General features: G+C 34.4%; 1 protein-coding gene across 1 annotated transcript in view; it reads right to left on the bottom strand.

The window, feature by feature from the left end:
- Positions 1 to 485: 485 nt before the first annotated feature.
- The window catches only part of LOC130441380 (acetylcholine receptor subunit alpha-like), a 208487-nt gene continuing 193900 nt past the window's right edge, over positions 486 to 15072 (bottom strand). The window contains exons 9-11 of the mRNA XM_056775034.1: positions 12037 to 12186; positions 2942 to 3161; positions 486 to 1015 (exon numbers count right to left, since the gene is read on the bottom strand). Coding sequence (XP_056631012.1) covers positions 821 to 1015; positions 2942 to 3161; positions 12037 to 12186 — 565 coding nt within the window. The 3' untranslated portion in view covers positions 486 to 820. The remainder of the gene's footprint in view (positions 1016 to 2941; positions 3162 to 12036; positions 12187 to 15072) is intronic.

Here is a 15072-nt window from a genome sequence, read left to right as displayed (position 1 = left end):
TTTGCTCTTGAAGGAGATTACATTGATGAATACAATGGATTTTTAGCAAAAGAATGTGTATTTTTAGTTGGGTTGATTTCTATATATTCATGTTTATTCAATTTCTTATTTCTTAGACCTTTTGTTACGTTAATGTTTCTAAAACTTTCTGCTGCTTCAAAATTAGTTTTTTTTAAATAATTTTTGAAAGGTAGATTGAATTGACGTTTCAAAATATTTTGGTAAAGACTTAAAGAAAAGTCGAAACGTCAATTTAATCTATCTTTCAAAAATTATTAAAAAAACTAATTTTGAAACAGAAGAGACTTAAAATCAAGAAGATTTAGAAACATTAATATATCAAATTTTAATTACAAATGTATCTAAAAAATATAACTACTTTATATTATTTATCATTTCGATGTTTGTAATATGGACACCATTTATTTAGATAAATTTAAAAATGAACACTCTAGGTACTAAAACCTCGCGTATAGTTTTGTTAATTTTCTTTTTAAAATATTCACTTTTATTGAAACAGTGAGTATCTCTTGTTTTAACTTGTAAAATAGTTCTCAAAAAGCTAAATTCGTTTAAACGGCATATAAACGGATTTTATTTACATAACAGTACTTCGGATATTTCAGTTTGATCCAGTGAAATATGTATTTTGCTAAACGCGATTAATTTATCCAGTTTCGCTTCAAAAATTTGTTCCAAATTCACACGATTTAATGAAAAATTCATAAAATAGGAAGTAAATGTGTATGAACATTCATTCACTAGATCAAACGATAACTGAATATTTAAAACTTATTATTTCAAATATTCAAATGTCTTTTCAAATTTGAGGCGGACATCGAACAACCGTCGTGGTGGCAAATTCAGAAAATTTCTTATCTATAGGCTGCCGATCATCATATAAAGTCGGAGCTTGTAGAATGATACCCGCCGTACCTACAAGTACCGCCAATGTAAATATCCAAAGAAACAATCGATCCAATACCATTGCTACGTATTTCCAATCTTCTTTTACCTACATTAAAAAAAACCAACATTATAATGCATTGAAAAAATTAATTTTATTAAAACCTTTCTTTTTATTTATCGGAAATTATTAACAGGTTGAGTGCCCACTACTCCGATGGAAGTGATGTGTAATTTTTACGTATAAATATGCAGTCGGCGTTAGCGAGTGACGTGGAGCTGCTCCAGCTGCCTTCTAAAGACATTTGTCGAGCACGTGGTCCAGTTGGTTACGCCATTTTTTATTTTTTTTGTCGCTGAACATGGTTGCCCAGCCTGAACCTTCTGTACTGCAGAAAAAAAGGATGATTGTTCGAAAAAACTCACAGATGAAGAACTATTGCAGTGTTTAGAAGTTATCAGAGGTGAAGAATATTTGTCGGAGATTACCTCTAGGAATCAAAGGCAGAAAGTGATTTTGATGTAGATGGACAGTCGCCTGGTTTGCTCCGACTATTGCACAAGCAAATTTCCAATGGACAAAAACAGGTACAAGAAAAATCAAGAGCTTTTAGTACCGGTTCCGAGCAAAGGCAGATTTAAGCCTTATAATTGAAGACACTTTTTATCGCAGATTGTAATGATTATGCTATTGAAGTTTTTCTCAGCAGTGAAGCATCTGCAAAGTCACGTATCACAAATTGGAAGTACCTTAAGGCTCGAGGAATTGAAAAAACGGATCCGCTCTTCAATATACCCATTTTCCGGAAGTATATGTCAAGACATAGATTTCTTCTCATCTTGAAGTGTCTCCACTTTATATGTACCAGCACTAGAGCTAACGATCTTACTTGAAGAAAAGTTAGGTTGAGGATACGCGATATACCTCGACATATTTTACAACAGTGTTGACTTAGCTACAAGTTGCTGGGAAATGACACCTATTGCACCGGCACCCTAAGAAGTGACCGTAAGCAATAAAAGAAGAAAAGAAACTGAAAAAACTTGAAGCCATTCTAAACTATAATAACTATATGTTAGGAATTGATCGCCAGGATCAAATGTTGTCGTACTATCGTTGCAATAGAAAAACGATAAGGTGGTACAAGTTTGACTAATGCATACTATCTACATAGAAAGTACTCTGGAGGTCGTGGCTTTCGTTTTTATGACTTTCGACTGGAGGTATTAGGAGATCTGTTAGACCCAAGTGATGATGTAGTTTTCCGTCTTCCTAATCAAAAAAAGAATCCCATCGCTAGACATTGCCTTTCAATTTATAGCGACTCGGAGTGTTCGGCATCCAGTGAAAATATTAATTCCTGACGCCGACCACTCGGAGTATCTTTGTTTTTTTTCGCTAATTTGAGACAAAAAAAGTTAATGAAACTAAAATTTACATGATTTATGACATGAATAAAGGGGACAAAATAAATAAAACCTAATGGTGTGTCATAGTGTCTCAAAAATATGGTCGGGACTCAACCTGTTAATTGAATACAGGGCTTGTATTAATTAATTTAGTGAACTTAGGCCAGGCTTCTTCACTTCCCTACTAACTATTATTTACCTAATAATAAAAAATTAGTTTTGTTTTGTTTGTGTGGTTCCGCATCCATGCGCTGGATGCGGAATTCAGTGATGGATGCGTCAAGTTGCTGATTGGTTAAGTCCATTCCGCACCGTCTGATCCAGCTCTTAGTCTCACATCAGGATATTTTTCTGACACAATACGGGGCTTAGAAAATTGGAGAAATCTAATTCTAAGTAGTCTTATAATAATAATTCTCGAGCAAAGATTTGATCGAATCCTCTATTACGAATTGGCTTCAAATCCTGTTGTTTTCCAGATAATCTCCACGTTAAAACTATCTATATTTTTATTTGAGAAATTTGACGAGAGCTATACTAGTTAAATACAAAGAGAAAACATTTGAATCGATAGTATAATGGAAAATGTACATCAATCAAATAAGATTTTTAGTAAATTTCTTACTTTCGTAGAATCTTCCAACATTTTGGTATGTTCTGCAATAAATCGTACGCAGAAACATGACTTATGAATTTCAGGAGGACACCTGCTGTGTGAGTAGGCAGGATTATGTAATATTGGACTTTTAAGGCCACTTTCATCTTCTATATCTGTTAAGGGCAAAGTGCTGCTTAACGGTCCGTGAATTTGACAGCTGCCGCCAAATGTAGCGCCGTCAGTCAACCTTGAATAAAAGTTGGGAAATTAATGTTGTGGAAAACAGTATGAACAGAAATAAACATGTCTTTTCATTGTTTATGGTGTAACTTCTATATGTTACATAATGAATAAATATTTTTTTTACCATTTTAGTTAAAAAAAATCATATTTTTGTTGCGCCTTTACCTCAAAAATAGTAATTAATAACTCTGTATGAATTACTAACAACTACATATATCTTCATTATATAAAAGGATAAAAAGTCACTAATGTTGTATTCTAAGAACATATTTTCATTTTTTTGGCATGATATCAAAAACGGAAAGATATTTTCGATATCTACAACTGATTGTTTCGAGGAAAATTCTAGATAAACGATAGTTTTAGGTTAAGTTCTATATGAATTTACATTAATATTTACTTAGCTGTTATAAGAGATAGTATAAAACTTGAAGGTACGCTATCTGGGGGCGAAATTTAGTACCAGAATAGATTAATCGAACCGATAACAGCTAATTGCAAGTATACAAATATTTATATCGAAATAACTATATTTTTAATTTCATCACTTGATCGTACATTATTTGAGGAGAAAATTAATAACAATTAGTGTACAAAAATTGTTTGGAGAAACTTTTTTTAGTTATGGAAATCCCAGCAGGAAAAAATAAAAGTGAAGTGCGTATTTGATTGTAAAGCAAAGCTTGTCGTGATGAAGAAATTAAGTTTTGCCATTTGCCACTTTTTAATAAACCTTTCGTGAAAAATAAATTATTGATACATGAAGAGCTTGGATATGACCATTGAAAATTGGAAAAAACTCCCAGTATAAAAGTCTGTGGATGGATTGGATGTTCGCTCTGAACGATGGAGCAACTTCAAACTTGTCCAGTAGACCCCTGATACAAATTCGTGAAATTTTCCCTGATAAATTGGTCTACAGGAGAGGACTTTTTCCTGTGAGGTTATGTCAAAGTTAAAGCTTATGCTAACGTCATCCTGAGCATTTTAGTGCTCGATTCAATTAAAGCCGTGAGCTCAACGGTTTACATTTGGACGATATTATTTTTAAGAAGCAACTAGCTTTTACCCGCGGCTTCGCTCGCATCGAATCCATTAAATAAGTATCAGAAATCATTCTAGTAGAAAAAAACGAACTCTGTAGCTATATTAGAACCTGACATATAGATCTTTGAATGTAGAAAAATTGCCAAAAACCTACAAAAATCCATAACTCCATATTGAATGTCCGCGCCTAGCTCCTCTCCAACTCAACCGATGTAAGTGATCAAAAACTCAAAGGAAAGAAGGTATTTCAACGAGTGTTCTTAAACTAAAACGAACTCTGTAGCTATATTAGAACCTGACATATAGATCTTTGAATGTAGACAAATTGCCAGAAACCTACAAAAATCCATAACTCCATATTGAATGTCCGCGCCTAGCTCCTCTCCAACTCAACCTATTTAAGTGATCAAAAACTCAAAGGAAAGAAGGTATTTCAGTGAGTGTTCTTAAACTAAAACGAACTCTGTAGCTATATTAGAACCTGAGGTATAGATCTTTAAAAGTAGAAAAATTGCCAAAAACCTACAAAAATCCATAACTCCACATTGAATGTCCGCGCCTAGCTCCTCTCCAACTCAACCCATTTAAGTGTTCAAAAACTCAAAAGAAAGAAGGTGTTTCAGCGAGTGTTCTTAAACTAAAACAAACTCTGTAGCTATATTAGAACATGAGATATAGATCTTTGAATGTAGAAAAATTGCCAAAAACCTACAAAAATCCATAACTCCACATTGAATGTCCGCGCCTAGCTCCTCTCCAACTCAACCCATTTAAGTGTTCAAAAACTCAAAAGAAAGAAGGTGTTTCAGCGAGTGTTCTTAAACTGAAACGAACTCTGTAGCTATATTAGAACCTGAGATATAGATCTTTAAATGTAGAAAAATTGCCAAAAACCTACAAAAATCCATAACTCCACATTGAATGTCCGCGCCTAGCTCCTCTCCAACTCAACCGATTTAAGTGATCAAAAACTCAAAAGGAAGAAGGTGTTTCAGCGAGTGTTCTTAAACTGAAACGAACTCTGTAGCTATATTAGAACCTGAGATATAGATCTTTAAATGTAGAAAAATTGCCAAAAACCTACAAAAATCCATAACTCCACATTGAATGTCCGCGCCTAGCTCCTCTCCAACTCAACCCATTCAAGTGTTCAAAAACTCAAAGGAAAGAAGATGTTTCAGCGAGTGTTCTTAAACTAAAACAAACTCTGTAGCTATATTAGAACCTGAGATATAGATCTTTAAATGTAGAAAAATTGCCAAAAACCTACAAAAATCCATAACTCCACATTGAATGTCCGCACCTAGCTCCTCTCCAACTCAACCCATTTAAGTGTTCAAAAACTCAAAAGAAAGAAGGTGTTTCAGCGAGTGTTCTTAAACCAAAACGAAGTCTCTATCTTGAATAGAACCTGAGATATTGAGGATAGAACCTGTTTATGTGAAAAACTCCCATAAGTAATGTACAGGGGGAAATCGCATTTGAGTATAACTTGAGAATGGTGAAAATTAGATGAAATCCGATGGTTGATGGCTGACCTGTGCATCAATACCCTTCATTGAAAAAAAAATCAAGCAAATCGGTTGGGTAGAACGCCTGAACGGACTCGGAATGGAAATCATCAATTTTTTTAATATATAAGATGTATTTTAATATGCAACAAACATGTTTTCAGGAAACTTTAGTTGTTTTCATTATTTACTGTAGTTAATTAATAATAATTTTTTATTATATTGAAAAATTTCGCGCAGCTTTAATAGGTTATTTTTTGTGGTAGCCGATCTGAGTTATTCTTTTAGTTTATTGAACGAAATATGCTAATGGGACGACTAGGATATATATATGAGAAGGACGTTTCTGTTATAGACCACAATATATTGGTAACCTGTCAGATCAATAATTATCCAACACTTTAACAGATACATTACAGAATAGCAATTATAGAGATTAGCATATTGAATGTTCCAACTAATCACACTTTATCGATCCAAGTACTTCACAAACAACTAGGCATTATATATACCATGAATATCACTGGAACAAGTTGCTAAAGTGGGAAAATTCATGAAGTAAATAGCTGTCGTTAATTGGTTTCTCACATATCTACAAACAATAAAATAACATCAGTACGTAGCGACGGGGTGTAGTTTATGGAGATTGGTAGAAGGAACGTGTTTAATTTAACGAAATGTATTCCTGTTCTGTTGAAAGTTTCACTATCTTTCGCATTATAAGTTTCGAAGTAATCTTCTTTCGGATTCATACTCTTTTCCTAGCGATGTTCGATACTCTTTTTATAATAAGAATCGTCAATTGTTATTAACTACCAACATCACTATATTGTTGGAAAATCGTTGACCACCAAGCCATTTTTTCAAGACAGGGCACAGAAACTAATTCGAGAGGGCTAAATCTGGCGAATAAAGTGCATGAGGTAGCAATTCAAACTTTAATTCATCAATTTTGGGCAATAACGGACGTGTAAGCTGGTGCATTTTCTTGATGGAACAACACTTTGTTATTGCTTGATTTCTTCGCTAAAACGTTGAAAAAGTTTGCATTATAGCGATAGTGTTTGATAGTTTTTCCTTTTCCAGGATAGTCAATGAAAATTATTCCATGCGCATCACAAAAAAACAGACGCCATGACCTTGCCCGCAGATGGAACGATCTTTGCCTTATTTAGAGCTGGTTGAACTAAACACTACATTCCTTTTGCGCACACTTTTCTCATGTCCAAATTTCCAGTTAAAATGCGTACAGAAAGTACAGCACTTTTTGAAATGCCTACTATGTCAGCTATCTCGTGCACTTTCAATCGAAGACCGTCCAGAGTTTCTTCAACATTTGATTGTCTGCTGCGATGCTGATCTTTGTAGGTCGTGCGGTCTCGTCTAAACTCTACTATGTAATATTCTACTGTTGGTAACGAAGGAGCACTATCACTAAGAGTAGAATCTAGTTCAGCTTTTATATTGGTTGGGCTAAGGTCTCTGAAAATTTAAACTATTGATGGCTACCAAACAAATACTTAAACAACGTGGCGTCTTCAAACTTGGAAAATATGCTTTATAGATTGGATACTTTTACAAACAAATCCGCCATCTCTATTGTATAGTTGATTCACAAAGACACCGTTGAATTGCCTATTATTAATTATTGATATCGAAACACAATATTAGGAAGAAAAAAATCTGCTATTCATACTAGCACTCCTATAAAGGATCAGTTGGAGGAAGTAACGAAAGACAGAAGGCTAAAGCAGAGGAAATCAAGAAAGAACGCCTAAAAAGGAACCCAAATAAAAAGGTGAAATTCAGTAAGAAGAAACTTACAAAAAAAGAGATGAAGAAGAGTTGCAACAATTACACTAACGGATACTCAACATCGTTCGGTTTCAAATGTAATCTATGTTGTAGCTTTGTTTGCAAGTCTGATTGCGAATCAGTTTTAGGACCTCACTCAAGGTTTTGTTTTTTTTTTTTTCATAATATTGTAACGGTGTTGCCATTGCCAGTTCCTTTCCGTATTCAACAATGATTTTAATTCTAAACGTTCTAAATCAAATCCGGCGGCGTACTCAATGTATATGAAGTATACCCGTCCCATTTGGCATTTATGATTTTAATTATAGATTGCTTCTAAATGTAAACAGTTAATCTGTGTTGAATAGTAAGTTTTGAACCAAATACCAAGATTCTGTTTTAACAGGCGCGATATATCAAGTTCTAACAAATGATCCTGAACAAAAATACTTCATTTTATTTAGGATGATTTCATATTTGGTGAAACGCTACCCCAAGAGTGGAAAACATCTTATATGACTACCGTATATAAAAAAGGGGACAGAGAAAATTGCGACAACTACCGGGGACTTACAGTGATGTGTACAATATCCAGAATTTATGGAAAAATCATAAAAAACAAAATCGAACAGGAATTTTGCAACATGGAGGCAGAAGAACAGGCAGGCTTTAGAGCGGGGAGGTCGACTATTGATCATTTATTTACGATTTCGCAAATAATTGATAAGAAAACCGCCAAAAATCAAGAACTCCACCTTTTGTATGTTGATCTTAAAAAAGCATATGGCTGCGTACCTCAAACAAAACTATGGGATGCCTTGGAAAGAACAAATATAAATGCGGCCCTAATAAAAGCAGTACAAAAGCTTTATGAAAACAGTAAATCACAAGTAAAAATAGGAAACAAGGTCTCAAAAGAATTCTCCATCAATAAGGGGTTAAAACAAGGATGCTGTCTGTCGCCCACACTCTTCAAGATATACCTGGAATACGCACTAGCACACTGGAAAAGGAAATGTAAGAACATGGGCATTCCACTAATCGATTCCACACCATATACCCTGTGTTTTGCAGATGACCAAATAATCTTGGCACAGGACTACGAAGACTTAGAATATATGACAAGAAAGCTAGTAGAGGAAAAGGGGTCTAGAAGTAAACTTTAGTAAAACGGAATATATGTGTATTGGAGGAGAACAACAAAATTTAATACTTGAAGAAACACAACAAAAAATAAGTCATTGTACAAAATACAAATACCTAGGCATGATCATCACTAATTATGGAAGATTAGATGAAGCAATAGCACAAAGAAATAACCAAGGAAGACAAGCAATAAGACAACTAAATAGTGTATTGTGGGACAAACAAATATCCAAGGAAAACAAACATCGAATATATAATAGCATAATAAAAAGTATAACAACATATAGTAGCGAAGTCGCGGCAGGAATATCAAGACTGGAAAAAATAAGAAACGACAGAATCAGGGAGACCATGAAGGTGCAACACACGATTACGGAAGACATTAGGGTGAATCAGTTAAGATGGTACGGACATGTCCAAAGAATGCCTGAAGCCCGCATACCCAAACAAATTTTAAATTGGGCACCACAAGGAAGAAGAAAGAGAGGAAGACCAAGATTAAGTTGGAGAGAAGGTATCGAGAAGGATATTCGAGAGAGAGGATTGGAAGAAGATCTTTGGGAAGATCGAGAAAAATGGAAACTGGGAATCGGAAGACGGCGAAGAACGTTTTAACCCGATTAATATATATATATATATATATATATATATATATATATATATATATATATATATATATATATATCATATTTGGTACCAAATTTATAGACTAAATTATAAATTATTATAAATTATTGGTAATTTGGTAAATATGGTTACATTATTGTAGAAACCGCTCAAAAGTGGCAATACTCCACTAGATGTTAGATTGGTCTATTACGAAGCGTATAGAACAGTCGTGACCACTTAACCTCGTTTTTTAATGTACTTATAGCCATGAGCGGAAAGGATGAACCAGTATTTGTTGCGCAACGCATTATTATTCGGTTTCAGCTCAAAAATGATATGAAATTTATCGAAAATGATGTCCGACCGGGAAGTCCCCTCCAGTACAAGTGCTAGCGAAGAGAATTCATTTTGGAAGAACGACGCAGTATTGTACGCGATATTGCTGAAGATTTGGGCATCAGAGGGTGCCAAGCCTTCTGAATTTCGAGCAGAAATTCACACTGGGAAGTTTGACGCGTCTTCTGAAGCAATTTGAAGAGAAAGGAGAAAATTTTTTGTTTATAATACTCATCACAGAGGAGACTTACTATGAAATTGCAATTATAGAGAGTCATTCTAGTTTATACGAGGTCTGGCTATTAAATATCGAGATGGGTTACGAAAAAGGGTTTTATTATAAAAATTATTCTACATCGAATGCTCCTCTTCAATATACTCCATTCCCCTCACCACACACCTTTCCATACGTTTTTTCATTGATCGAAGCAGTGCTGGAAGTCTTATTTGGTGAGTGCCTTTAGGAGTTCTGCCGTTTTTTGCTTTACCGTTTCCATCGACTCAAACAGGGTCCCATTCAAAGCAGACTTCCAAGGAAGTCTGAGCAGACCCGCTGACGTAATAGATTTTGGTCAGGAGTCAGATTTTTTGGCACCACCTTCGCACAGACTTTTACCATGTATAATACCTAGTGTAAAATTTTTCTAAGCGTTCTTTATCGGCCTTTACAGTCTCGGCAGTCATCCGAATACCCTTTTGACGGTCTGGATGCACAATTGGTTGATTTTGGTCACCGTTTCCGGAGTTGAAACAGTCACAGGGCGACCTGGACGTAGATCATCTTCAGTGCTTTTGACATTATCATTATAATCGTCGGTAATGTGAAAATTTCTACTCCCTCTGCAGATTTAACTTCTCCGCTTCGAAATTTGAAATTTCAGTCCATCATCACATTATAAATAATGTTTTAGCTATTATTAGATTAAAACTATGCATCAAATATTTACATAATCTCTAGTTATAATTCGATATTTCACTGTTGTTTACTTGTTTACGTGCTTAATTATCGATTACTATCATAATTTTCAGGTCAAATCCAATTCGCTACCGAGACGTAATAGCAGAACTGTACTAGATAAGTCGTGAATGTTGTTAACACGCATTTAAACCGAAAGAGCTTCTATCAAATTATCAAATTTTTTTTAAAGTATATTCGTAATTAAAAACATTTTCTTATACAAGGCTGTAGTGATTGGTAGCATTTCCCACAAGTTTGTACTTCTCCAAAGAAATTAATCCCGATAAATTGAAGTTATGGGGGTCTGCAGGACTTCCCGTTGAGTAGGTTTTACAACAACTGCTCTAGGCTCGGAAAAGCGTCTGTCGCTTGAAAGCCGAGCTCTAAATGTGCCAGCAATAGCAAGCAAAAATAGACGAATTTGGGCCTTGGAGAGGATTAGAAGCTGTAGCGAATATATAGCTTTTTGGCCTTATAGAGAGCTTAAAGTTTTTGTTAAGGTGTCTTAGCTAAAACAGCCACGTTACTATACCAAGCGAATTGGCGGTGATGGTGATAGATTATGTTCAGGCAGGACCCAATCGTAAGCTGCAGTACCAGCTTTTCTGGTTTGTAGTTTTGTCGAGTAGGTGACAATATGCATCCCTGGGGAACACCAGCATTGACCTCAAACTTTTCTGAGGTTTGTCCATTGACAGCGACTTAGATGGATCGGTCTTAGAGAAAGCTACTAAGCTAGCCGTTTAGTGAGGACGACCAACCGTACTATTTCAATTTATTTAGAAGGATGTCATGCCAAATCCTGTCAAAAGCCTTTGATATGTCCTCTGGATTCCTCATACTTTTCTATAGCTTCAGTCCATACGTTAGTGACATAGACCAAAAGGTGCCTGGTTGATTTATCTTTACGGAAGCCGTATTGATGGTCGCTGATGATAAATTTATTATCTTAATCGTTTCAATTCAACATGCTGAATACACTGGAAATCGTACCACTACATCAACACTCACAACTACACTGTCGGACGCGCGTTTACCTTCAGTCTCTGAAGATGATAACTTGGTTATCGAAACGCGCGTCAGAGAGTGTGATTGTAAGTGTTGATATAGTGGTAGTACAAACAGGGTGTACATTTCAAATATGATCAACGGTTCCTGAAATACCAACTTAGCTTTTGAAGCTAGTACATAATGATACCTATTGTTTAAAAAATATCCACGATATTATCGAATCAACCCAATTCACTATTTAATTTTTATATATCAATAAAATCTGTGGAACCTTGTTCGTAAGTTTAAAACAGCATGGAAGCATCAGAATTCTTAAATATTTGATTCATCATAAAATTTTCAATAGAAAAAAATTCTGAATTAAATCTATTATCAGGATCATCTGCCAATAGAACTTATTTCATTTCATTATTTAATTTTAGTACATGTAGAGTGGAAATATCTAATCGAAAAAATCGATTACTAACCTTGGAGATAAGTCCTCCTTACTGGGTGTCCTACTACTTGTCAAGTATCTTTTTTTCGGACTATCTTCCCTTTGGACTGTTGTCCGGTATGGATAAAGGCAAGTTGAATATTGCCGACTTCTCGAAATAAATCGACTAGATAGGAACTTACTGCAAAAAATAAATTAAAACATTGATATCAAATTGAAATATTTGATTTCATTTCTTGTAATTTAAAGACTTTGAGGAAGAAAGGATATCAAAATATCAAGAGGCTTTCAACTATTTTCGCTCAACTATATACAACGACGCTATTTCAAATACTGTGAACATAAACAGCGGTAACAAATAAACATCAAAAATAAGGGAAAAGAAAAAGGAGAATCTGCTGGATAGGAAATTGTTTGATTTCAATTCAATAAGATTCAAATTGATTTTCTTGTACTTCTTTTTAAATTGAATTCGTGACTGAAAGCATTTCTGGGATGCTTCTTCAGAAATGGCCTCCATCTGCACGCTCTTAACATTGTAAATGACAATAGTTGCATAAAACAATTCTATTTTAGCATTTTTTTTAAATTTTTTTGGAAAATCCAGAAGTCTCATGGTGCCAAATCAAGCACATTTTCCGTTCCGTATCACAAACATCAAAAAATTATGTTTTATCAACGTTTTTGTCATTTTCGACCATTATTAATGTCGAGGGCCACCTTTAACTCACTCATTTCTACTTTTAAATCGCTTATGTCACTTACAAACAGTCTTCAAAGTTACTACATTATCACTACATAGGTTTCCAAATTTCTTACGCTTCATGTGCGTTTTCTTTAACATGAAACAAAACTTAATGTTGATTCGCTGTTGAAAACCACATATTTACAACAGTAACGTAAACTACGACCTCACTAAAGAGGCTGTAATATAAGATTGACAATCCAGAACGTGCTTAACCCTCCGACAGGCACATTATGATTCCTGGTCGGACACAATTCATCTGAGAGATCAAATACATAATAAAATACATAACAATAAAATCTGGAAGACCAGGACTAAGCAACAATGCAAAAAACCCTCACGCAACTACAACAGAAATTGGCTAACAACAAAATGTTAGTCAATCGTACGTAGTAAAGTTTTTAAAGAAAAAACAACTACACCCATATAAAGTTCAACTTGTTTACGAAATTTTAGAAAAGGAATCGTATTTTCAATCGAATCACCGTTTTGTTTAAGTGGTACAGTAAATCGGCACAATTTTCGCTACTGGATTTAGGAAAAGCTCTACTGGATTCAATCAAAACACACCAAGCGCCCCGAAAAAAATTTTGTTTGGATAGGAATCGTCAGGTGAATATTTGTGTATATTTTTATAGTGGTAATATTATCAAATCGAGTTCATATCACAAGTAAAGTAATCCGATTAATTCCTTGAATTCAGCTACCTCTGTGACTTCAACTCTTAGAAAGCAGTTAGGAAGATACAGAAACTTGGTTGGCTTGTCGTAACAAATGTAGGTATGAGAGTTATTAGTTGAAAAAGATGCCCAAGTAATTGCTGTTATAAATTCATTATCCGTATTTCTTGATATCATACTTTGTATGAATATCAACCTGTTGACTTTATCACTAACAAATTGAAAGAACTGACGATCGAGTGAATGTTCAGGACCTTTATAAGGTCACAGTTCAACAAGTGAAATTTGGTAATGCTAATCCTAATAATATTCAATTATTTGTGGAATTAATAGGACAAACAAGTTGATTCTAATGTTTCAGTAGAGTAAAGGTATTAACTTGAATATATTTTTATATTTACATCACCGGTCAAAACTCCACCCTTTAATTTGCGTGATTTACAACAAATAAAAACAAAACCATTGATAATGATATTAGAATTATGAAGAACATAAGTAGATATAGTACAGGCAAATTAGGTGATTTTGAGCCAAAGCCCTAAATGAAATTAGGCCGTTTTGATTTTCTTCGAGTAGATTCTGGAAGGTTTTAGGATACTGAATAAGTCTAGCAGCTTGGAACTTGAAACTGGAAAAAATTAAGAAACACGAACAACTCGAAAACTATGAGGAATTCCAAAAAAACTACCGTGGCAAGAAATGTAGAGTACAAAGTTCTCTACAAAAAAGTATTCTAGATATTTGTTCCTAGCCTCAAAATTTGAGAACTGCGAGAAGTTCGAAAAAAAAAGTTTTGGAGCAAAAAATATACAGCACAAAATACTCTACAGATTGAGCTACAGATATTTTTTCCTAGCCTCAAAATTTTTACCGTAAAATAGGTTCAGGTACTCAAAAACATTTTGAATTGATAACTCGAAAACTATGAGGTTTTCCATACAAACTGCCAGAACAAAATATGTGGAGCACAACATTCTGTACAGAATATTTTCCTAACCTTAAAATTTCCATTATAAAATGTGTTGAACGCTCAAAAATATTTTGAATCGTGAATAACTTGAGAACTGCGAGGAGTTTGAAAAAAAGTTTTGGAGCAAAAAATATACAGCACAAAATACTCTACAGATTTACAGATTGAGCTACAAACATTTTTTCCTAGCCTCAAAATTTGAGAACTGCGAGAAGTTCGAAAAAAAAAGTTTTGGAGCAAAAAATATACAGCACAAAATACTCTACAGATTGAGCTACAGACATTTTTTCCTAGCCTCAAAATTTTTACCGTAAAATAGGTTCAGGTACTCAAAAACATTTTGAATTGATAACTCGAAAACTATGAGGTTTTCCATACAAACTGCCAGAACAAAATATGTGGAGCACAACATTCTGTACAGAATATTTTCCTAACCTTAAAATTTCCATTATAAAATGTGTTTGAACGCTCAAAAATATTTTGAATCGCGAATAACTCGAAAACTACGTAGAATTCGAAAAAAAGTGCCGAATCCAAAACTGTAGAGCAAGATATTCTCCTTAAATTGTACAAACGCGGCTTTACTTCTAAACACGTCGTCTGCGCGCGCGCATTTGATGTTGTGATCATCTCTGCAGGTGGAAAGATTATTCATGGGAAAGAGACGAGAAG

The sequence above is a fragment of the Diorhabda sublineata genome, chromosome 3 (assembly GCF_026230105.1).
Source record: "Diorhabda sublineata isolate icDioSubl1.1 chromosome 3, icDioSubl1.1, whole genome shotgun sequence".
In the NCBI taxonomy this organism is placed as follows: Eukaryota; Metazoa; Arthropoda; class Insecta; order Coleoptera; family Chrysomelidae; genus Diorhabda; species Diorhabda sublineata.
The sequence above is the reverse complement of the archived record's forward strand: the minus strand, read 5'-3'. Positions and strand labels throughout refer to the sequence as shown.